This window comes from Lutzomyia longipalpis, chromosome 3 (genome assembly GCF_024334085.1).
Source record: "Lutzomyia longipalpis isolate SR_M1_2022 chromosome 3, ASM2433408v1".
Lineage (NCBI taxonomy): Eukaryota > Metazoa > Arthropoda > Insecta > Diptera > Psychodidae > Lutzomyia > Lutzomyia longipalpis.
Window position 1 is genome coordinate 18,867,776 of NC_074709.1, and position 25,394 is coordinate 18,893,169.

At 37.2% G+C, this 25,394-nt stretch overlaps 3 protein-coding genes and 1 non-coding gene across 4 annotated transcripts in view; 2 read left to right on the top strand and 2 right to left on the bottom strand.

Moving 5' to 3' along the window:
* LOC129792365 (transient receptor potential cation channel subfamily A member 1) overlaps window positions 1-25,394 on the bottom strand; it is a 1,125,827-nt gene that overhangs the window by 1,006,356 nt on the left and 94,077 nt on the right. The window lies entirely within an intron of this gene.
* Trnai-aau (transfer RNA isoleucine (anticodon AAU)) lies at window positions 3,901-3,974 on the bottom strand. The gene has a single exon. It is a non-coding gene; the product is annotated as a tRNA-Ile (tRNA).
* LOC129792438 (uncharacterized) lies at window positions 7,908-11,290 on the top strand. Its single transcript, XM_055831501.1, has 2 exons — window positions 7,908-7,980; window positions 9,999-11,290. Exons 1-2 carry the CDS (start codon window positions 7,975-7,977, stop codon window positions 11,013-11,015), a joined length of 1,023 nt encoding a protein of 340 aa, XP_055687476.1. The 5' UTR covers window positions 7,908-7,974; the 3' UTR covers window positions 11,016-11,290.
* LOC129792361 (mucin-2-like) lies at window positions 19,239-24,288 on the top strand. The gene is made up of 2 exons (XM_055831325.1): window positions 19,239-19,346; window positions 19,742-24,288. Exons 1-2 carry the CDS (start codon window positions 19,344-19,346, stop codon window positions 24,083-24,085), a joined length of 4,347 nt encoding a protein of 1,448 aa, XP_055687300.1. The 5' UTR covers window positions 19,239-19,343; the 3' UTR covers window positions 24,086-24,288.

A 25,394-nucleotide genomic window follows, 5' to 3' on the forward strand; every position in this document is an offset into this window, starting at 1 on the left:
CGCGCGCGCTTTGGGCTGAAGCCCAGCAAGAGAGGCTCCTCCATGCATTGCTGAGCACACAGTGCATTATTATTAGTTGGTCGATCGCTAATTAATAACAATAGGCATATGTGATCTTTCAACAATTCTGGAAAAATTGCGTAACCGCGGTGTATGTGTGCCACAGCACAGAGTTTATTTCAGGGCAATCCCTCCCCCATGACCCATGCCGGCAAGTTCAGTATTTACCCACGAGTACGCCAACTTGGAGGATGTCTTTTCTGTGCCACAGCAAGGCTCCCTCTCTGCAAAGTCTTTTGTTCCATCTCTGCGCAATCCAAAAATGCGGATGGGAACCTCCAAGAGAGGCTCTATTGACGGTCAATAGAGGATGATAATAACTTCTTGGACGCGGTTGCGTGTCTCCAAAAGCGTGTCGCATGATTTTTCATTCTTCACCAATTTTCCATCGTGTGGAAAATAATGATGGGGACGTGAATTTGTCAATAGTCCGCATGAATTAGCCCTTTCACGGGAAAAGAAGACGAATAGAAAAAAAAACATCCCACTAATATTGGGAGCGTCTCTATTGCAAATCAATTTGATAGAAATAAAAACATTACCAATATTTCAATTGCCCAAGGAGAATTTTTAAGCACACCACATTTGCTACGGAGGGTTAACCAAGGAGGGCGTGCGCTGCCACCGCACTGACCAAATCACCTGAGATGAGAAAAAAAGATCACACCCATTCACCACCGCGAATGAAGGTGATGCCAATTAAATTGTCAGTGATAATAAGGAAATAATAATAAAGTCATTGTAGTCAATCGGATTTGGTTTGTTACGTTTGCTACTCACATCAGAACGTCGCTGTGAAGTTAGAATTCAATTAAGTATGAAATCGATTGCAAGCGGTGATTACCCTATCAATGTTCTCACACTTTTGCCCACAAGCACAACCTTGGGAGTTATCATTCGTTTTTCTTTGCCATGAAATAAGTTCTTGTAGTGTTCAGTATCTTAAACCTCAAATCACTGCTATTGCACATGATAAAGCTGGATTTGAATTTATTAATTTTCTTTATGCATAAAGAAAGTAAATAAGATCAAATATTTTTCGCTCTTGGACTCATAATGTTCTAGAATGTTTAAAGTTCTAGCAAAACTTCTGTATAACAGAGAAAAATTAGTGTGGAATGGACTTTTAGTTCTCAGAAAGTCTAAATAAGATCAAGTACAAATTAAAGATTTTGTGAAACCCTTTATTATACTTATCTGGAACATTGCAACTTTACGAAATGACCGCAAGAGGCACTAGAATCAAAATCAAACTTTCTAACTCGAATATTTCGTAAATAGCATTACCGATTTTCTTTAAATTAACAATTTTTTAATGCTGATATCAAGACCTTTCCAACGATTGTTAAAAATCGAAAATCTTTCAAGCCGTTCTCGAGATATGGCCCATTAAACATTTCTTAGCATATTTATCATATAACTTTTCCTCTTTTCCTAGCTTTGCGCCTTTTGCGCAGTAAAATTTAGAAAATATTGGGTAAGATAAATAAAAATTAGAATTTTTCATATCATTTATTAAAAAATATTTCAGTGTTACTCTACCCGCGAAAAGTTTCCGGGAAAGGTTAAAATGGGATATTTTTGAAGGCAAAATTCAAATGGCTATATCTCCGGCTATGGTAAATCGATTTTCAAAAATTTACCAGTTTTGGAAAGGTACATTTCTCACCTTCCCAAAACTGGTAAAGTTTTGAAAATCGGTAAACCCGTTCGTTTTTGGCAGCCATTTTTGTAAACCTAGGTGAAAAATACTTTTTTCAACATTTCACAATTTTTCACTTTGACAACATTGAAAATTCACCGAATCTCCAATATTTAATATAAATAAAAAATTGTTTTAATTGAAAATTAAAAAAAAATAAAAGAATTCTAAAAAAAAATCTTTAACCAGCATTTTAAGAATTAAATTGAAAATCATATCTTCAGCAAGAAGACGTGCATTACCTCAAAGGCATATTATATTTTTTGTCTCTATAATCGCACTTGATTTTCAATGTGAATTTCGTTAAGAAGACAGAGCGGAATTTTCCCAAATGATTTCACAAAATGCACTCTAATGCATTCCTGATCGCTCCATACGTTCTAATTGCATTTAACACCTTCATGTGCTTATAGATTTTCAGCATAGAACCATGTATAGCTTCCCAAATGCGTCATGCTCATTAGAAGCTGACAGAGTATTGCAGAGGGAAGCCAACCTCTTTCTCATATGCTTTGTCAGCGTACATTCATAAGGTGCGCAATATCAGAAATGCATCTAACAAGAAATTGTAGTAATTATAATTTTTCATAATTCCTTTTTTTTCCTCTTTCCACCTAACCCAGGGTTTTTTTTCTTGCTTCTCGAGGAGTCGCTTAGGGAAAAAAAGACAATACTAGAATTGATTTTTTCTAAGAGTCACTGGCACGACGACTTTAGCACTGATCATGCATGCAATTTGTGAAAAGATTGTGAGAGAATTCATGTATTGTCTGATGCAAAGAATATAGCACTATGCTGGGTGATTGTGCAATTTTTCACTGGTTGGTGGGTAAAAAAAAGCAACATAACCAACCCGCGAAGAGAAGTCATGGTCGCATGAAAAACACCTACTATTACATATTTATTGTTAATGGGATTGAAACAATTTTCAATATTATCTCACATGAACCTGAGCAGCCACTCAGGCAACATAAAATACAATCCGCATAATGCCCCCAGTGAAGGTCATGATGCTACGATGATGCCCAAAGAGTTGTTGCATCTTCACTCTATCGGGAAGAAGAACTTTGTATATACGGTGATGTAAAATGAACAATTGTGTGGAAATTCATTTGGCAGAATGTGGAATTGCTACTGCGTGCTGTTTGGTAATTTCTGCAGAGAATAAATCTCTCTGTAATTGAGAGAATTGACTATCACGCTCTGGGTGGGTTGGTTTGGTGTATCAAGAGGTTTTACGTAGTTTACCAGCTTCGCAATGAAACTCAATACAATTTCATAAGTCACACATTGAAAGTATGATAGAAGTGAATGTGTTTGCTGAATCCATATCAAATGGTTCTTATGGGTAAATGGTGTCCAATTTCATCTCCAAAATTTTACATTCTCTTTCCTGAATGATTTCTTTTTAAGGAACTCTCTGGTAAAGTATTACAAAATTAGCAACAAAAGTTATGTATAATGTTTGTGTCTACATAATTCAACATGAGAAAGATATTTGTAATTTTATCATTTAAATGTTTAAAGAGGAAATAGATTTTGAAACAATTTATTTGTAAATTAAGTCGTTTTGATTGAGAAATTAACCCAAATATGTCCAAAATCTTTTATAAAAATTTTTGCAGTCTGTTCTCAAAATTTTAAATCTACATTTTCTAAATTCACAAATTCTGCTTTTTAAACTCTTCCTCTAACTGAATTCACTCGATTTTTTGTGAAAATAAAATTCCTTATGCCATCTTTATTCACTCAAAATCCACAAAAAAATTCGCAAATGTACTAAAAGTAGTGCAATGGGAAAATATGGGTTAATTAAGTTCTAACGCATAGTTTTTTACATGTTTAGTATGCTTGGAAAGTTTTCTTTGATGAATTTGAAACATTATGACATAAAAAGTTTTAATTTTTACAAAAATCAAATAAATTTGGTTAAAGGAAAAGTTTTAGAGTTTTGTGTACAAAATTATAAGAATTTTTGTACAGAATTGACTTTTCTAGATAACTTGGAAATCAAACTTTGCAAAAATTTCAGGATAATTAATAAAAATCTTAAAAAAAAACATTTACACAAAATGGAGAAAGTTTTTTAAATAAGGCTAAACATAACTTTAAATTAAAAATATTTAAAAGAAAAAGGATGGCCCATGGGGGGATCGAACCCACGACCTTCGCGTTATTAGCACGACGCTCTAACCAACTGAGCTAATGGGCCATATAGAAAGCTATCTATATATTAAATTTTTCATAATAATCAATGAATGACTTAAAAAATCAGATTGCCTTTCATATCAATGAAAAGTTTAACATTTTTTGCGATAAAAGATAATACTTTTCCTGATAAAAATCAAAGAGTCTCAAGAATGCGGTAGGGTATTGTATTACATCAGATCCAATGAAATTTTCCATAAAATCATAAATCAATTGTGAAAATTCTATTGTAGGAAAATTACATGACATGATAGCAGATAAATGATTAATAAACGTGAGAAAAATTATGCTTTCGTCACTTCTTTAGCCGTTAATGCTTACCTTTTGAAAGTTTCTCTTTTAAACAACAAAGCTCGTAGATAAAGCTTGGATAAAGCTCGCATTTCATTAAGCTTCATTCGATCATTCTGCATAATTCCTAGGAGTTTTTTTTTGCGTTCAAGAGATGGTAAAACAGACTCCATTACGCGTTATTTTGAAGATTCAAAAAGCTCTGTTTGTTAATTTTACGAATCCATTGAAATGCATTATTATTATTATAATTTTGAGCATAAACATTTATTATGTTCGTAACCATGAACCAAAAATTGGTGTTTTAAATCAAAAGGAGGTTTGTTTTTTTACAACACGTTCATCATTGTTGATTAGATCAAGATTAAATTTGTATTATTAGTTGGTGTTCCACTTCGTGGCCAACACCAAGTATTGTAATCGTCGGAAAAACCGACCACCTCAGATCGGGCTCAAACTTGGTATGAGCACGTTTTAGACATCCCACATTACGGAAATGGTGGTGGAAAATTTTTGATCCGGCCGGCCTGCCGTCCGGCCTGCCGGCCTGCCGTCCGGGACTCTAAACTTTGCCTTATAGCTCGAGAACGGTAACAGATAGAGACTTCCGGTTTGAAGTTTTCTATAGAAATGTGGGTGTAAAATTTCATTTTTTCGCATTTTCAAAATCCAAGATGGCCGCCGTCCGCCATTTTGAAATACCGTCAACCACTTCCCTTATAGCTAGAGGTCTGAAATTTTAGTATGTTGTAGAGCTCAGTGAGACGTTTTCATCGACAATTCATACTTGAAAATCGGTCAAGCGGTTTAGCAAATATGGCGGCCTAAAGCAAAAAGTGTTTTTTCAATATAACTCGAGAACGGCTTGACCGATTTTGATCATCTTGGTATCAAATTAAAGGTTTCAAGAAGCCCTACAACTGTCTACAACATTTCAAGTTCCAAAAACATCCGCAAGAGGCGCTAAAATCAAAAACAAAAATTGCCTAACTTTAAGGGGCAATATCTCCGAATCCCCATTAGGCAAATCTTTTAAATTTTGATATGTTGTAGCCTGACTCAATATCTTTCACCAGTCCGAAAATGAAGAAATTCTATGTCGCCGTTTAGAAGATATCGCAGTTTGAAAAATTCTTGAATTTGAAAAGTTCTAAGAGCCATATCTCCTGAACTGCTTGTCCGATTTTGCTCAACTTGGTATCAAAATTAAGGTTTTGCAAAACTCTACAACTTTCTAGAACATCAGAAATATCTAGAACTATTCCTTCAGGATAAAAAATGCCAAAAACTGTTTTGGTGAAACAAAAATCCGCCATTTTGTGTTCTAGTGGTGACCTTGAAATGTATCGAAACATATGTCAGATTATAGCTTATTTCAATACCTTTCCATAACTAGTCAAGAAATTTCTGTAGGCCTTATAGAACCAGAGATATAACGATTTTTTGCATACAATTACTGAAGTTCACAAAAAAAATCACCTTTGCCTACTAATACTGCTCACAAATAGTATTACAACGCATAAACAAACTTCTATACGTTGTGTGACACCAACTCTTATAACTGGACGCGTTATGATTGACTTGTTTTTTGAATGTTTAAGAAAAAATAGTAAATTTGAATGTGATGACAAAGAGAGGTGGGATATCTTAAGTAGACTATAAATTATTGATTTGTGCGTTTACGACTGCGTGTCATTTGAGATGCTAAAAGCAGTGGGTATAGTGTCAAGTCAATCCCTGACCTATGGCACAAAAGCTCGAGTAACAATCTCTCTTTCTTCCAATGCGATTATTTTGTACGTTGCTTTCGGTTAGAGTCCACTAAAGGTATTAAATATACATAATACAAAATGCTAAATCCGAGTGAATCAGTGAGAAAAATCAAACATGTAAAACACTGCATGCATAGCCCTGAATTTACAATCAAATTTGTATAAATATTAATAAATAAAATGGGTAAGTTATGCAACTGAAAGAGTTGATTCTTTACAATCGACGCAGGATTTTTCCATCGATCTTTTTTTTATAAATTCAAAATGAATTATTTATTCTTAAAATTTTTGGGTCAAGTACCTGTGCATGTCGCATCTTCGGGCATTGCAGATGGTTAGAAAAATTGTTATAAAAATATATTCTGACTAAATACAGCAGCTAATAAATTAATTTGCGTTGTACGTGTGGCATAGAATATTGGTTGTCCCCAATGCAGCGCATATATTGAAAATGCAGTAGAACAAAAGAGTTGAGCGCCACGAAAAACGAGAAACCTGAATTGACATAGAGAAATTAATCTCTGCATTGGAGGACCTTTTTCAGAAAAATCATCTCATTGGAAGTGAGTTTTCCACTCAGTGACACATGGTTGAGCAATTGGAGTTCATAATGGGTCACAACAGTGTTGTTTATGCTCTCAGATAGAAAAACAGAGTCTGCAAATCATGATTCAGTGGGGAACACTGAAAGAAAAATATTTTTTTAAGAATAATTTTAGTGTTCGCTTTTTTCTAATAAAAAAAATTTGGAAAATGAATAAAAGAATAAAACTTTAAGGACATTTATTATAAATTATATTAAAAAAATCATTTTGCTGTAAAAAAAAAAATTAATTTTACTATTAAAAGTGTGCGTCGAAAGTTCCGAAGAAAGCTTTTCTAAACAGGGTGGATTAAGACAGGAAAGCCGACGCTTCCGGAAAGAGATCTTCTTCTCCTGAAAAAATTTCTGTGAAAATTTATAATACAGAACATAATACTTCAGTGTTTCAATTGATATTAATCTCTTGATTATTTTTCAAGTAAAAATATTTTTTTAAGCCAACAACAAAAGTGAATAAACTCCTTCTAAGAAAACAATTTTTTTCGGTTACTTTTTCGTGATATTTTTTTAAAAGATAATTTCCAAAAAGTTTTCTATTGAAAGTGAAAAGTTTTATTTTATGTGAAGCTTCAACATAAGCTTCTTTTGCTACTTCTTTTCAGTGTTGCACTTCGAGTTCATCAAGTTGGCGTGTTTTATGCAAATTATCCAATGCAATGGGTAAATGGGTGAAATTCCTTGGTGCAGCGACTCTAATTTTAGGGAAGGAATTTCACAAAAAAAACCTCCCATGTGAAATTTGTAGGTGCATCTTACAAATCACGATGGGAAAACTATCGCTTTCATTTGGATTGAGCAAGAAGTTGGTGCGGAGAGAAAAACAAGATCTATCCACTAAATTATTGAGATCATGAGGTGTTTACGGTGGGCCTGAAAGAAAGTCTTTTCACTCGGTGGCAGTCAAAAAATGCAAATTGGACGTGCGAGTGAATAACTAATGATTTGCTGGACTATTCATGAGCAAACCACTTTTTTGTGGGCTCATCTTCACAACATGAATGGCACAGTTGCAGAGGGACTTTGTCTATGTCCGATGATGCGGGTATCAATGAACTTTTTTTTTCTAATCTCCACTTCTTAAGAGCCAGAGTGGGTGGGAGTCGAAGCTCCCCCAGCGGGTATTGTTTACCCAAATGCATACAATACCGCCAGCATAGGAGTTGCATTGGCGGATTCAGCTGCACGCCAGTCTTGTGCATATACTGAGCAGCGGTGTAGTCTCTGAGGTGAGGTGGTGACACTGAAAACGTATAAATAACAGCACTGCTCCGGACTTCTCGCCATTAACACTGGTGGCTTCTCGTGCTTAACATACTCAATCTCTTTCGTAGGAAAGCATGATGGTAAGTTTGCATTAGTTCTCTTAAATGCACGCAGTGAAAGCAATCAAACGTGGGATAAAAAATTAATGAATAAATGCGCAAGTGTTGAGTGTAAAACCAAGAATAAACTTCCAAGTGGTGAGAAGGAGCTAAAATATTCCATAAGGAATGCATCCGCGTGTGTCATAAATCATAGCCAATTTTCTCACTGAAAGTAATTATGAATAAAGTTGTATGCGTGTTGTGAATTGAGCACGTGGAAATTCTCTCAAAAAAAATATTGCTAATTAATATATGCCGTAGAACTGTTAATTATGAAATTACGGAAAGTTTGATATGAGATGAAAATTATAGGTATAGAATTCCCTGATTAATATTTTGCACAAGAGAATTTAATTAGGGATAAATTTCAATTAAAAGTTCATCAATTTAGTTAGTGGGTCAATTAAAATGAGAGTGATGGAATCTTTAGTGATTGGAATTATATAAATCATAAGAACATCATCAAAAAAGCTAGTTCTGAACAAAGGCTAACAATTCTTTTATGTTCAAAAGTGAACAGAATTAAATTAATAAGGATTTAAATCGAGAGGAAATTCATAAGATTAATAAAAAAAATTAAATAGGTTAAAGTTTTAGCCCTAGCATTAGACGAAAATCTTTTTTTTATTACCAGAGTAAGTTTCACTGAATCTACCGAAATTTCAACTATTTTTCTTTAATTAATCTCTAGATCACTCTATGCTATGCTAGTTTAACGACCCAATGAACTTAGGAGAAGGAAGAATAATAAGAAAAATCTATGTTGATTTCAAACCTGATAAAATATGGTTTATGTGGGTTGTGGTGTATATCATAAAACTCTTTTATGCTAAATTCTCATAAAAATTATACAGAAGTTTTGGGAAACTGCTTCTAGTTAAACCACAATAGGATTAGTAATTAAGGATTAAATTGCTTTAATTTTTCGAAGTTTTAGAAATTTTCTTTCGCCGGAAAATTAAACTGAAAAATATCTAAAACTTCAGCAGAACTACTGCAGTTGCTTCATTTAGTTAAGCTGTTAATTAACCCAGATGTCCCTAAGAAATTCTTGAAATTTTTGCTTGACTTCAAAATAAACTATTAATGGTTAATTTTTAATCGCAATTCTTGAAATTTTGTGTTAGGTGATCTAAAACTATTTTTAACCGAATTCAAAGTTAACGACGAAAGTTTTCGAAAAGCACTGAATATAGCAAAACGGACAATTCGAATTGATGAAAATTTGTTCTGAGAATAAGAAGCATTTCATTGAACTTAACCATCTAAAGATAATCGTACACACACAATCTTAAACAAATTATTAAGTTTGGCTATCAAAACTCTTTCCTCTTCAGACCATAAAATGAATTCAAATTAAAAAAAAACTACTTAAAAATTATTTTTATAAAAAATGATCAAAACTAATTTTTTAAACGAGAAATTCTAAAAATAAATAAGACAACAATTTGTAGATTATGAATTATAAGAGATATGTCTAAGATTAAGCATTAGCCGTGTGTTTTTGAATTGAGTTTGAGAACATTGAGAAAGATGTTGAAAACAAGTATTGATGCATATTAAATATACATAATATTGCTAGTATTGACCTCTAAATAAAATCACACTGAAGATTCCAAATTGTTATCTCCAATTCGACCTCTAAAACCATTAATGGTTGCATAAATGACCAATCAACATGGCAATAGAGTTTCATATATTGGATGCATAATTAAAAAATCAGTGGATTTCTTTTACAATATTTATTCATCTTGATTCATCTCCCCATGATAATACCCCGCATTTGAGCAATAAAAGTGTTATGCATATACGTGAATAGATGTGTGGCATATGCGAGAGATGTTCTTTATAAGATGAAACACGTGAAGATCACCCACCGATTGTATTGACGTGGGGATTGCGCAAGGATTGTTGCCAAAAAGAGAAATTTCTCTTAAGCACGGAATGCCTAAATAAAAACATTAAATTGCTGAATTGTTTCTTTTCTGCATTTCCAGCAAATCATCCTGCTGCTTAGCGTTGTGGCGCTATCTGCTGCACGTCCTGATGTTTCCCACGTAATCAATGGGGTGCCATCTTTTGACTATGGCGTACCACTTATTGGAGCTCCAAATGCCTTCAATCAAGTCACGGCATCACCAAAGCTCTACTCTTCAGCTACGCAGAATCTCTTGGCGCGGCTGACAAAGGAGGATGTGACAGGCTATGACTACCCCAAGCCTACGATACCCTTTGACCTTCCAGCACCAAGTTCAGTGTCCATTGTGCAGACAAATTTGGATGAGAATAGACAGTATTTGCCACCAGTTGCTGAAACTCGTGTCTCTACGACTGTGGTCCCCATATCTACGACTGCAAAGTATCTTCCACCTCGGGTAGCTGCTGCATCCACCCCCAGACCACTTCTTGCCAATCGTGACTACTTGCCTCCTCTTCGTCCAGCAGCATCAGCTGTTAGCCCAAGGGTTGTTAATCGTGACTACTTACCCCCTGTCACAACGGAAAAGCGTGTTTCCACCACAACATACGTCCCTCCAGTAACTTCTGAGACTCGCATCTCTTCAGCTGCATACCTTCCACCGGCAACAGCTGAGACTCGCATCTCAACCACAACGTATGTTCCAGCACGCCCTGCTGTAATCTACAATCGTACACCAATCCCAGCTGCTGCATCTCCCGTTCCTGTAACAGTGGCAGCCGAAGAGACCACTGGGTATGATTATCCCAAACCCACGGTGAAGTTCGATTTACCCAGCCCAAGTCCCACAAATGATGCACCTGTTGTTGTCCCATCAACATCCCGCGAGTACCTTCCACCAGTTGCACCATCCGTGCCAATACCTTCACCATCAGCTCCACCACTAATTCTCATTCCAAGTTCAACGACACAACAGACGGTGATCTCTTCAACACAACCCGACCTACCACCAGCACCGGAAGTCATCCTACCAAGTCACACACTCGACGAGGATGGCTACAAATATCGCATACCAGACAAACCCTTCAACTTCTAAGCACCACACAAGAGATTATTCCGATGGGAAGAAATTTTATTTTACTCATTGAGTTGTGAAATTTTAGGGGTTGTTTTTCTGTGCGCTACAATACACCGCAACAGCTATTACTTTTATCGCTATGTCACAACTATACAATGTACATAGTGCTGTATATTTGTATGTAAATAAAGGCTATTTGGAAAAAAAAACATTCAAACGAAAGAAAAAAAAACTCTTTTTATGAGAAATAAATTAAATTAATTAGTTCTTGAAATGAGAAGGTAAAAAATAAATTACAGGTGTTTGATTTTGATGAAAATTGTGATTATTTTTTTTTATATTTGAAAATTTTCCAGTAATTTTTCATTAATGACAAATATATGTATGTATTGATAGATTCAGAGGAAAATAAAAGAGGCAATTTTAATAACTCAAATAAGCGTTTTAATGTTTATGAGGACTTTATATGAGCTAAATATATTCTTTATGCATCAGAAAAGTTTGTAAAAAATCTAGAGTAAATTATGAATTTTCTGGGAAATAATTTATATAATGTTCAATACATATTTTAGTACCTAATTATTTATATTAACAATAAACCCCATAAAAATTACTCTCGATAAGCAAGAGAAAATGCTCAAATATTAACCCACAATTTACGTAAAATGCCTATTTAGGCTTGAAATTAATGAAACTTATATTTTGTAGGTTTATTATTGTATTTGCATTACAAAAAGAATTATTTATATAAATATGAAAAAAAAACTTTTATTACTCTAAGATTTTTATTATATTACTCGACTCTTTGAAGCTTGAAGTGAAATTACGCACCAAACAGCTGTATTTATATTGATGAACTCTTGCAAAAAAATTAGCAAAATTTACTCTTACTAATTACCCAAATAATATATGCAAATATTCACAAAAATTTCCTTGCCGCTTCTTTGAAAAGAAAAAGATTTTATAAATGTCCAGTTTGTTTCGTGTTTGAAGGAAAACAACTTAATTTCACGGAGAAGTATGGAATTCTGCGAATTGCCACACCATTTTAGATTGGTGTCTAGATCATCACAATTAAACCACAACCAGGGTATTGCCAATAAAAACTTTTCGCAAACCTTTTTTTGCAAATGAGAATTGCCAAAAAGTCAATGTTTTAATTGGATTAGATATCATGGGAATCTTTTTTTTTTGAGCTGAGGAACCTCCTAAATGCATCATTAGGTGATGCATCTGCGACTTGAACATGTGTTAATTGCCCATTTACGCATGTTAAACTTCACACACGATTAATTATCGCAGTGTTTGCATAATTTTCAGCACTATCGTGACAAAAACATCCAACGGTTTTTAACGATTTCTCCATGTGTGTGTGCGTGAAACGCAAAAAGTGTTTCCCTATTTGGGAAAACTTGAGAAAATCCACTGACAGTGGAGTTGCCTGGTGCAATGGAGGCGCCTGGTATTGAGGCATATAAGCTCCACAGAGCAAGTCCCCGGAAACTATGCAGAAAATACGCCAAAGAGAATGTACATATATATGCATAAAATAAAAAATTTAAGTGTGATACAATGAGAGATAGAGTGAGAAATTAAATGGCATTTTGATTCATAATTAAATAACAATAAATCACAGAGTTTAGTATTATATTTTATTATGTTGTGAATTGATAAAATGCTCGTTAGGTTCGTGATATAGCGCACTTGTTAAATATACAAAGTAAATAATAGTTTTTTCAAGCAGTTGCAATCTTTACTTAAATATTTATAAAATTGACCATTCGAGCTGATTTGCAATATTTTTTCTCTATACGAGGAATTTTATGGTAATTATTCATCTTGCAAAAGAGTGAAAGATATATATGTATACAGCTCCTATTGCAATTATTAGATGGATCCACGCGAAGCGCAGTGGTGTCAAACTAATGTTATACACCGTGTCTCCAGGGGATTGTTGCAAAAAAAAAATAAGCCCTCAATCTCTTCTTGTTTATGTGTAGAAGTAATCCTGAATATCACACGATTTTGAAATAATATTATGCAAATTTCTTTTTGTTTCGAAGAGCGTGTTGATGCTTTCTTGTAAACACATTTAATGAAAAATAAGAAATCTTTTTACTTACATTCTATGACTTGCTTTTAAGATTTGTTTTTCTTGATTCAAAAGACAAAATTAGTACTTAAATAAAATATTTTTAATGGAAACTTTAATTTGGGGAAGAATTTTTAGAAAAGAAAACTCATTTCCTTCGATCAAAAGTTCTATTTTGCTAAGGAAAATATTTTCTTTTAATTAAAAAATTAAAAATTTTTTTGGACAAAAAATATTTTTAAGAAATGAACAAATATTCAATGGAAAATTTTAAATGGTCAGGGAATTAATTCTTTTTGTTAAAGAGAATATTTCCTTGTCGCCAAACATCTTCAACTGTAACAACAAATATCAACTTATTCTTTAAGAAAATTAAAGAAAATATAATGTTTCAAGTTTAACCTTTTTACATTAATTTTTTATTGAATTTAAATTAATTTAATTGTTTTTAATGAGCTATAAATACAATGAATTTACGTATAAAAAGCAAAGAAGACGTTCTCACTGATAAATCTTCTCGGAGATCATATGTAGGTACATAGAATAAATATCGTGAAACAAAGATCGAATGTTTTAATGTTTCTGTGTTTCATGTGAATGCCAAAGCGTTTAATCAGCATATGACACACTGGTCCTTGAGACGTTAAAGCAGTCGATAATAAAAATTGACTTTTCCACTTTAAAATATTCAATTTTTTTACTATTAATAAAATATTCGCGGAAAATTTTCAAGGAATATTTCGGAAGAATTTAAAGAAACTGAATATATTCTAATAAAAAAAATAAGATCATTTATTAGCAATTTCATTGGGACACCCTCTTTATGAGATGCCAAATTTACTCAAAAGAAATTCATCAAAGCATCAATGACCCGATTGTGGTTTCTCATCTTAATGTCTACATCTAATCAGATAATCAATTGAGCGAGAGAGTTGCCAACACCGAGTGAGATGGACAAAAATGAAGTGAGAAAAAAGTTTTATGGTAATTTTTGGATCTTAGCCCCTATATGTGAGGATGACAGAGGCAGAAGGTAGCTCTTATTCGCACCTCACCTCAAGCAACTAATAGGATTACATTAGATCTTCCTTATTTCATCACGAAACAACACACTTGTCATCTCGATTTATTATTTAACAGAGTCACTTACAGTGCCATACGCTGTATTTACTCCTTTATTTACTAATCTACGGAGATGAAGCCTATATGGTTGGGTAAATTCAAAAAATGGGCCTTGGATTATCTCGATGATGAGGAGTCACTCTTCCAAATGTGATATTCAAACATGTGAATGAACAACAAAAATGAAATCGAAAGTTTTCTGTTTAACACTGTGTTTAACACTTCTTATTCGCATTTAGCCATACACAATGACGCTGCGTCCCAGTACCTTGATGGCACAGAATACACATTATATTACATATGTATATTATATATGTACATATATAATATTGGAGTTGAAGATCCGATCAGACTGGATCGCGCGCATCATCGATGAAAATGAGAGTTTCAAATTTCAACAGAAACAGTTACTTATTAGCAGATTACGAATGTAATAAGTAGGCACCTCCAGGTGCCACCAATGGCTATTTAATGGGAGCTCTTGTGAAGAATTTCTTACCTTCACACACGCGGTGTGTGTTTTTTGTTGATGGGATAAGAGGCGAACATACAGCATCACACTCTCCCAACCATACCCAAAAACCTATAGAAATGGTTTCGATAATAAAAATTATACATCACGAAGACACGACCTTGGGTGGTGGGGAAAACATACATATCTACATACCTACATATAATATTTAAGATTGGAAGATGGAGAGAAAAAAAAGAAGCGTTTAATAATAAAAATGACGACATTTAAACTTTTTGGGCTCGCGATTATCCGTGTTTATTGTGTTTGGCCAGAAGCCGCACATAGGTCGAATTTCTTCTCTCCCATTTAGCATGCCTTCGGGTGAAAACCACAGAGGTGGCTAAAAAGTCAGAGAGACTGGGAAAATTCTAACTCATCTCCTCGGTCCATTCAATTTGCGTGACAGCGTTGCGGAAAACCCGCCAAGTGTGGCCCATTCACTTATGCGGTTACTCAAATGAGGAGTTCCTGTTCACCTCAGGGTTAGCCAAAAAGATCTTGCCATTTCAGGATCTTGTGGATCTTCAAAATAAAGAATAATTTTTTTTTAAACATTTCCTTTCCAGTACTAACTTTAAAATTTTATTTTTAGACTCTCCATGTGATGTGACAAATGAAATTTGACGAAGCCAAAATGCTACAAGTCACACTTCACATGGTTATTTACTTAATGAGTTATGTAACTGCAATTTAGGATTCATCGCGCTTCCAACGCAGACCGCAGATTGATTTGATGTTTCTCACTAGAGACCATTTTTAGCGAAATTATCAACAGTTCTTCATAGTGAAATTTGTCTTTTTGTATTAAGACACACCGCTGAGCGCTGCTCTTGTCAAAGATCTGGAACAAAAGCTCATACGGAATGAATAAAAGAGGTGTTAGATTTTTCTTCTTTTTTTTTTTTTAAATGAAATGTCAAATATATTTTTTTCATTCCCAAAAATAAGTCGGAAACATAACAAGGGGCCAGATGGGCGAAGATAAAAGTTTGCGCGCTCGATTACATTATGTATGCCATTTAGAATGAGGAATAATAGGGAGATCAAAATGATCAACTATGTATATATTTCGTTTTTTTTTTACATCAGAATGATATAATACAAAATTCTCATCCTTCTTGCATCATAACAAGTATAAATGGTAAATGATTGAAACGGTAAAGTTATGTTTGTTTTCGTGCGTGGAAAAAGACAGCATAAAAACATTTTTCAAATCCTATTGATGAGTTGCTTTTCTGGTTTGTTTTTTAAAGCTTTCCGCAATTTGATGAAAATTTTATTATTTTCTTTTTGACTTTCTTATTTTAATTTAAAAAGAAAATTATGGTTTTTCTTTCTTTTTAGCTGTGATTCTTTCGTTTTGTTTGAGTCGGATTTTTTTTAAAAAACAGGGAAACTTTTGGTTCTAAAATTCATTTGTGTTAGCAAAATTAGCGAAATTAACATGTTTTCCTTGAAATTATATAAAATTATACCAATCAGTAGCATTTGTTTTTTTTAAACAATTTCGGTTATGAAAAATCAAAAAAATATATTTTAGGAAAGATTTTATATGGTATTCTACGTAGAACACTAACCAAAATGTTTATTTTTTTATTTTAAGGATAATTCTTCTCTGTAAAATCCAGAAGCTCTATATTCTAACCAATATACGAGCATTTATTTATATTTATTTATTTATTAGTTTTTATTTATTTATTTTTGTTTTTTTTACATAATTAAATTAAAATTCGTTAATAAATTATCTTCAATTTCCATAATTCAAAAAAAAAATCAAAAAAATATATTTTAGGAAAGATTTTATATGGTATTCTACGTAGAACACTAACCAAAATGTTTATTTTTTTATTTTAAGGATAATTCTTCTCTGTAAAATCCAGAAGCTCTATATTCTAACCAATATACGAGCATTTATTTATATTTATTTATTTATTAGTTTTTATTTATTTATTTTTGTTTTTTTTACATAATTAAATTAAAATTCGTTAATAAATTATCTTCAATTTCCATAATTATTAAATCATTTTACAGTGCATGGCATTAATTGTTCTAGCACAAATTCGTAAGAAATTTAACATCTTCGATTTTTTTTGCAAGTCTAAAAAAGAAATTTCGGACCATTTAAGTCCTTTCTCAGGGTATTAAATGAATAAATTTTAACCAAATACATCATCTTTTGAAAGAAAAGAAGTCTCAAACAACTTTGAGATATTTTATTTTCGAAATTAAAAAAAAAAAGCTAACCGAAAATTCGACTTCAATCTATCTTATATCTCAAACAGTCTCCTTCCCAATAAATTTAACTTCTTCCTCTAAAATTTTCTCCATCACGAGGAGAATTTGATGATTCTTTTCATGTTTTCAACCAACAAATTTCCCCATGATCTTCTTTTGCTCTTTCAATCACGATGTAGTTTTTCTTGTAATTTTTTTGTCATTTCCTTTTTATAACTCATTAAGTTATGTTTTTTTTCTAAATCTCCATAAATTAAATTGATACTAAAAATCCTTGATATTGAATATTTCAGCAGCACACTTTGTGAAGATTTGGTGGTTTCTAAAAAAGCAAAATTCAAAGATCAAAATAAATCTAAAAATGTTAATCGTCTTGGTTGGTTTGATATTGACTTTATGGTGAATCTTCAATTTACATAAACAGGTCTTTACCTGATTGGCAAGATGTTTTTTCCCCATGTTCCATTTTAGAGACATTTTCGTGAAAATGGCAAAGAATCTTTTGTGATCAAAATTTAATCCTTATCAGATTCTAATCTTGGATTTCTTTTTCTTGCACCAGGACACGAAATCCGTCGCTTTAGCGCCTCTAAGAGTGTTTGTCAATAAATCAGGAGGTTTTTTTTTCCTACTTCCAATTCTAAGATTTATAACCTCCTGTTGAGCATTTTGCATAACCTTGTCCATATTGATCATCTTCAGTGCAATTAATGATGAAAAAAATAAAAAAAGAGAAGCTCAACCCCTTTTTATTGGAATTTTCGACAGTTATTTTTTCGCAATAAAATATAAATTGTGTGCGTGGGTTGAATTACATACATGTATGTAGGAGATACATACACATGAGATGTAATACGAGATGATATTTAGGGCTACTTAATACTACAGCATCCTCGCCCACCGGATTTTATTTGACGGTCAGAATAAATTCAGCAACTTTATGTGTAAACATACAACAAATTGATTGACACGCACCACAGAATTATTTCATCCACTATGTAAGTAGCATCTTCACCAGCAACCGGACAACGCTGTATAGTTTCAGACCGATGAAAATGCTACCTTGAAGATTATTTCCATGACTGTGTGTGCGAATGCTTGGGGACTTTGAATTATTAACATCCAATTGATTGTCAACCAACAAACCTCTCTGTTTATTATTGATTTATATATATTTGGAAGTTGTTTGAAATAAACTTTTGTATGCACGTGGATGATGTAGGGGATGGTGGGGAGGAGGGGGGATGGAAGAGCATCAAAGAAAGATCGGAAATGCCTTCTAAATTGATTAGTTACCAATTTTCCGACTAAGAGGAGAAGAAGAAAAAAAAGTTAAATGAGTATTTAACTAATAAAGTTCAATACCACACATCTTTTCTCAAAGCTGCGTCCTCATGCGGTTTTTCGCTTTTATGTCGAATGGGATGCAGAAACTTCCATTTTTCACCCGAAATAATATAATCACAGCTGTGGCCGATTGGAAAGGTCTTTTCTGTAACGAATTATGCCACATACAAAGTATGACAATAGAAAATGAGAGTGAATAAGTCAATATTTGCATATGGCACTTTCTTTTAATTACTAAATACACTCCCAAACACATACGAAAATAAAAGGGTATTGCACCTGGCAAATAAGGAGGAAAATTCAAGCGATATTTCACACGTTTTTGCTGCGGAATTCTCCATTTCTATACATTTATGTTGGATGTGTGCACTTTTTTTTCCTATATACATAGTCTTAGTTATACATAAAAAATATATATAGATGTCGAAATCTGAATATTAATTGGTGATATTAATACACGATGACTTCTATCTTGACCTGATCCTATCCCCCCATAAATAATGTGGGGATCCTGCCTTGGAATGAATAAATTGTTAACATATTCAGAAGTATATTACATACAAAGAATAAGCATTGTTTTACATATTTAACATAGGAGATACTAATCAATATGAAGTAGAAAATGCTCAGACAGGAAAAAAAGCAGCTATATGACTACCGTTGTGGGGGAAAACTTGTGCGATATTGAGAAAAAAATCTTTATAATCAATTTCCAGTGTGAGCACAGCATCTCTTTGGTTTGAGAATGATATTTTTGTGTGTGTACCCGCCTTGGACATCCGGATGGCCATCAGAGTCTTCTCTGGCGGTTTTTTTTCGCGCCCCATGTAGTGGTATATACTGAAACATTAGAGAGCCACGAAAAATGTTTAAAGATGACCACCAGACCACATACACACATCTTGCACGGAGGCTCTTAAATCCACCCGCGAGTATAAATACAAGTTGAACGGCGAATTGCTGCTCATTCGCGACCTAGTCAAGCTCATCTGGTGTTCAGTTAAAACTCTTTTTAAGCCATAGATTTCATACACAAATGGTGAGTTTTACGCAACATTCGCAGCATTTGGGATTACTATATTTAAGAAACAAAAAAGTGCTAAAGTGTCTTGGAAGCAGCGCAAGATGATGGAAAAAACTAATTGCCAGCATCTTGCATACATAGTGAATTTTTGGATCTCAGTTTCTTTTCCCTCACCCATCATCCAAAGTTGGACACACAGTGGAATTACGTGATAATAAAAATCGGAATTGCCAAATATTTACCATCTAGAGATGCAACCAAAGTTAATTTGTTTAAAATTTTCTCGTGATTTGTCAATCAATGTGAATTATGAGCAAAATATTTAATATTTAATATGAAAGAAAGTTATTAGTGAAAAGTTTTTTTTTTACAATCTTGATAATAGAAAAATTTTTGCACTATCTTTGCAGAAATTACTAATTGTGGTGGCGTTGGTCAACGCCTTGGTGAGTGCTGATGTGTCGCACATTCTCCAACCCCAAACTGCCGATGGCGCTTACATTTATGAAATTCCAAAAATCCAATTGTGTGCTAATGGGAAAGTAGGGCCACCATGTGAAGAATCAACCAATGAGAATAGAGAATATTTACCACCCAAGTGCCCAGATGGATATACTGGGATCTACCCCAAGTGCGTACCTCCAACAACCCCGGCACCTCGTTGTCCACCGGGAACTACAGGGGTGTACCCCAATTGTCGTGCCCCCACGACACCAGCTCCACGGTGCGCCCCTGGACTTTTAGGAACCTATCCTAATTGCTATGCGCCAACAACGACTCCAGCTCCACGGTGCCCACCGGGCACTTTTGGAACATACCCAGACTGCCGTCGTCCTACGACCACACCAGCTCCTCGCTGCCCACCAGGATATACTGGAATATATCCCGACTGCCGTGCACCAACTACGACCCCAGCACCTAGGTGCCCACCTGGAACCTTCGGTACCTACCCAGACTGCCGCCGACCAACAACAACTCCAGCTCCAAGATGCGCCCCAGGACTTCTAGGAACATACCCCAACTGTTATGCTCCCACAACCACCCCAGCTCCACGATGTGCCCCAGGACTCTTGGGAACGTATCCAAACTGTTATGCCCCAACAACTACCCCAGCTCCACGATGTGCTCCTGGGCTCTTGGGAACATACCCTAATTGTTATGCTCCCACAACAACTCCAGCCCCACGTTGTGCTCCAGGACTCTTGGGAACTTACCCCAATTGCTACGCACCAACAACCACACCTGCCCCAAGATGCCCATCAGGTTACACAGGCATCTACCCAGACTGCAGACCTCCAACCACAACCCCTGCTCCACGATGCCCACCTGGAACTTTCGGAACATACCCAGATTGTCGTCGGCCCACTACGACAACACAGGCTCCCCGTTGTCCATTCGGATATACAGGAATCTACCCTGACTGCCGTCCACCAACAACCACACCTGCACCAAGATGCGCTCCAGGACTTCTCGGCACATATCCTAACTGCTATGCTCCTACCACTACACCAGCTCCACGATGCGCTCCTGGTCTTGTAGGAATTTATCCTAACTGCTATCCTCCTACTACAACCCCAGCACCACGTTGCGCTCCAGGATTTGTTGGAACATATCCCGATTGTCGCCGACCAACAACTACACCTGCTCCACGATGTGCTCCAGGGCTTCTCGGCACATATCCCAACTGCTATGCTCCTACCACAACACCTGCTCCACGATGTGCTCCAGGACTTCTTGGAACTTACCCCAATTGCTACGCCCCTACAACAACTCCAGCGCCTCGTTGTCCAGCTGGAACATTCGGAACGTATCCAGATTGTCGCCGACCCACAACAACCCCAGCCCCACGTTGCGCTCCAGGACTTTTGGGAACCTATCCTAACTGCTATGCCCCAACAACAACTCCAGCTCCACGATGCGCTCCAGGACTCTTGGGAACCTATCCTAACTGTTACGCTCCGACAACAACTCCAGCTCCACGATGTGCTCCTGGATTTGTCGGCGTCTATCCTGATTGTCGTCGTCCCACACCTGCTCCAACTTGTCCGTTTGGATATACTGGAGTATACCCTGACTGCCATCGCCCAACTACGGAAGCTAACACTTATCTTCCGCCTACCGTCACAACTCCAGCTCCAAAGTGTGGTCAAGGATTTATTGGAACTTATCCAAACTGCTACAGACCAACAACTACACCTGCCCCTAGGTGTGCTCCTGGATTTGTAGGAGTTTATCCTGATTGTCGTCGTCCGACTACACCAGCCCCACGATGCGCTCCAGGACTTTTGGGAACTTATCCTAATTGCTATGCACCAACGACCACACCTGCCCCAAGATGTCCAGCAGGTTACACAGGCATCTACCCAGACTGCAGACCTCCAACAACAACCCCTGCTCCACGATGCCCACCTGGAACCTTCGGAACATACCCAGATTGTCGTCGGCCCACGACGACTACACAGGCTCCCCGTTGTCCATTCGGATATACAGGAATCTACCCTGACTGCCGTCCACCAACAACCACACCTGCACCAAGATGCGCTCCAGGACTTCTCGGCACATATCCTAACTGCTATGCTCCTACCACTACACCAGCTCCACGATGCGCTCCTGGTCTTGTAGGAATTTATCCTAACTGCTATCCTCCTACTACAACCCCAGCACCACGTTGCGCTCCAGGATTTGTTGGAACATATCCCGATTGTCGCCGACCAACAACTACACCTGCTCCACGATGTGCTCCAGGGCTTCTCGGCACATATCCCAACTGCTATGCTCCTACCACAACACCTGCTCCACGATGTGCTCCAGGACTTCTTGGAACTTACCCCAATTGCTACGCCCCTACAACAACTCCAGCGCCTCGTTGTCCAGCTGGAACATTCGGAACGTATCCAGATTGTCGCCGACCCACAACAACCCCAGCCCCACGTTGCGCTCCAGGACTTTTGGGAACCTATCCTAACTGCTATGCCCCAACAACAACTCCAGCTCCACGATGCGCTCCAGGACTCTTGGGAACCTATCCTAACTGTTACGCTCCGACAACAACTCCAGCTCCACGGTGTGCTCCTGGATTTGTTGGCGTCTATCCTGATTGTCGTCGTCCCACACCTGCTCCAACTTGTCCGTTTGGATATACTGGAGTATACCCTGACTGCCATCGCCCAACCACGGAAGCTAACACTTATCTTCCGCCTACCGTCACAACTCCAGCTCCAAAGTGTGGTCAAGGATTTATTGGAACTTATCCAAACTGCTACAGACCAACAACTACACCTGCCCCTAGGTGTGCTCCTGGATTTGTAGGAGTTTATCCTGATTGTCGTCGTCCGACTACACCAGCCCCACGATGCGCTCCAGGACTTTTGGGAACTTATCCTAATTGCTATGCACCAACGACCACACCTGCCCCAAGATGTCCAGCAGGTTACACAGGCATCTACCCAGACTGCAGACCTCCAACAACAACCCCTGCTCCACGATGCCCACCTGGAACCTTCGGTACTTACCCTGACTGCCGCCGACCAACAACAACCCCAGCTCCACGATGCGCTCCAGGACTTTTAGGAACCTATCCTAACTGCTATGCCCCAACAACCACCCCAGCTCCACGATGCGCCCCAGGACTCTTGGGAACGTATCCAAACTGTTATGCTCCCACAACTACGCCTGCTCCACGATGCCCTCCTGGAACATTCGGAACTTACCCAGACTGCCGTCGCCCAACTACTACAGAAAAACCATATTGCCCAGCTGGAACAACCGGAATCTACCCTGATTGTCGAGTACCAACAACAACGCCAGCCCCTAGGTGCCCACCTGGAACGTTCGGAACATATCCAGATTGTCGCCGACCAACAACTCCAGCACCTCGTTGCGCCCCAGGTCTCCTAGGAACCTATCCCAATTGTTATGCTCCCACAACAACACCAGCTCCACGATGCCCACCTGGATACAGTGGTATCTACCCAGATTGCAGACCACCAACCACAACTCCAGCCCCAGTGTGCCCACCTGGAACGTTTGGAAATTACCCAGACTGTAGGCGGCCTACAACCACGACACAGGCACCTGTATGTCCATTCGGAACTTATGGAACTTATCCAGATTGCAGACGGCCTACAACGCAAGCCCCACGATGTGCTCCAGGTCTTCTAGGCACTTATCCAAATTGCTATGCCCCTACAACAACCCCAGCTCCACGATGCGCTCCAGGACTCTTGGGAACGTATCCTAACTGCTACGCTCCCACAACAACTCCAGCTCCTCGTTGTCCTGCAGGTTACACTGGTATCTATCCCGATTGTAGGCCTCCTACCACTACACCAGCTCCTCGATGCCCACCTGGAACATTCGGAAATTACCCAGACTGTAGGCGACCAACCACAACGCCTGCTCCACGTTGCGCCCCAGGACTCCTAGGAACCTATCCCAATTGTTATGCTCCTACAACTACCCCAGCTCCACGATGCGCCCCAGGACTCTTGGGAACGTATCCTAATTGTTATGCTCCCACAACAACCCCAGCTCCTCGATGCGCTCCAGGACTTCTAGGTACCTACCCTAATTGTTATGCCCCAACAACAACTCCTGCTCCACGATGCGCCCCAGGTACCATTGGCACATATCCAAATTGCTATACACCAACGACGCCGCAACCCAAGTGCCCACCCGGTACTACTGGTGTATACCCTAATTGCGAAGAAGAAGGATATTTCTACCCGAAACCAGCTGTGCCATTTGTATTCTAAATAGGTGATTTGTCTTCCCACGCAGCAGCCTCCAAAATGAGATGAAGAAAATGGCTTGAAGCAACGCAACCACAAAAATCCAAGAGTTACATAACGAAATCACTTCAAGTTCAAATGCATTGAAAACGACTCATTTTTGTAAAGAGAATTAATTAATTAAAAAAAAATAAAGAAAAAAAATCGTGAAAGTTCATGTGCTATAATATTATACAATTTTATTGAGATGGCCCAAAGGCGGGAGATTCACCAAGTTGGTCTCTGTGTTTGGTGATTAAACACTGCGACGCGCGATGGAAATTATCAAGTGATGGAAAAGGGGACTTGCTTGGAAGTTGTCTTCATTGGCGATCGTCAATGAAATCATCTTCGCATAGTGGCAATTCTGGGTACAGTTTTTTCTTCTCGTGCACATCTTGAGATCTTCAACATTGGGTTATGTGATTGGCGATGTTAACAATTTTGCGAAATCCGGATTTTTCGGTGGGGATTCTTTGCGCGTGATATCGGAAATCAGGCAGCAGCTGGGAGAATTTATTGCGACCCGTTCCTCGCACCTCCTTGCCACCCATGGTCCAAGGCTGTATGAAAATTTTGCCCATTTACCGCGGAAATATCATCAGTCGCGACATGCAAAAAAATTTGCGGCAGATGAGCTCCTCTATAGAGAATAGATTGAAACAACACAATCTCATGCTAAAGATAGCGCAGAGAGAGAGATTTTCAGTGAAGCGAAGAAAAAAGGTTTAAGAGTCAATTTAACATTTTAAGAAGCGATTAGAATCGCGCTATGTGACTCGAACGCACCTTTGCCATTTCCACCAACCAGACTCTGTTGTGTTAAACTTTTTCGCATGAAAACGTGAAATTCACCAGACAGCGGCAGATGATGAACTGACTGGCTCTGTCTTGGACAAATTTTTCGTGCCACACCACTCTCCGCTTCATCTCTGCTTGAAAGTGAAATTACCTGTTAATTGCTTCAGGATTTGTGTCATTTTTTCCATAAAAATAATCAAATACTCCAGCGATGACAAAATCGAAGCGGATCGCGTTTTTTTAGCTGTGATTCTTTCGAAGAAAAGAATAGCACAGCTTCTGTGTCCACTCTAAAACTCAAGGTCGTCGGATCGGGCTCAAACTTGGTATGAGCACGAATTAGGGTCCCCACATTCCAAAAAACGTATGCGCCGAAAAACTTTTCCGGCCGTCCGTCCGGCCGTCCGGCCGTCCGGCCGTCCGGCCGTAGTTTGGAGCTCAATTACAAGAGAACGGTAATAGATAGAGACTTGCGGTCAACGGCAAAGTTCAA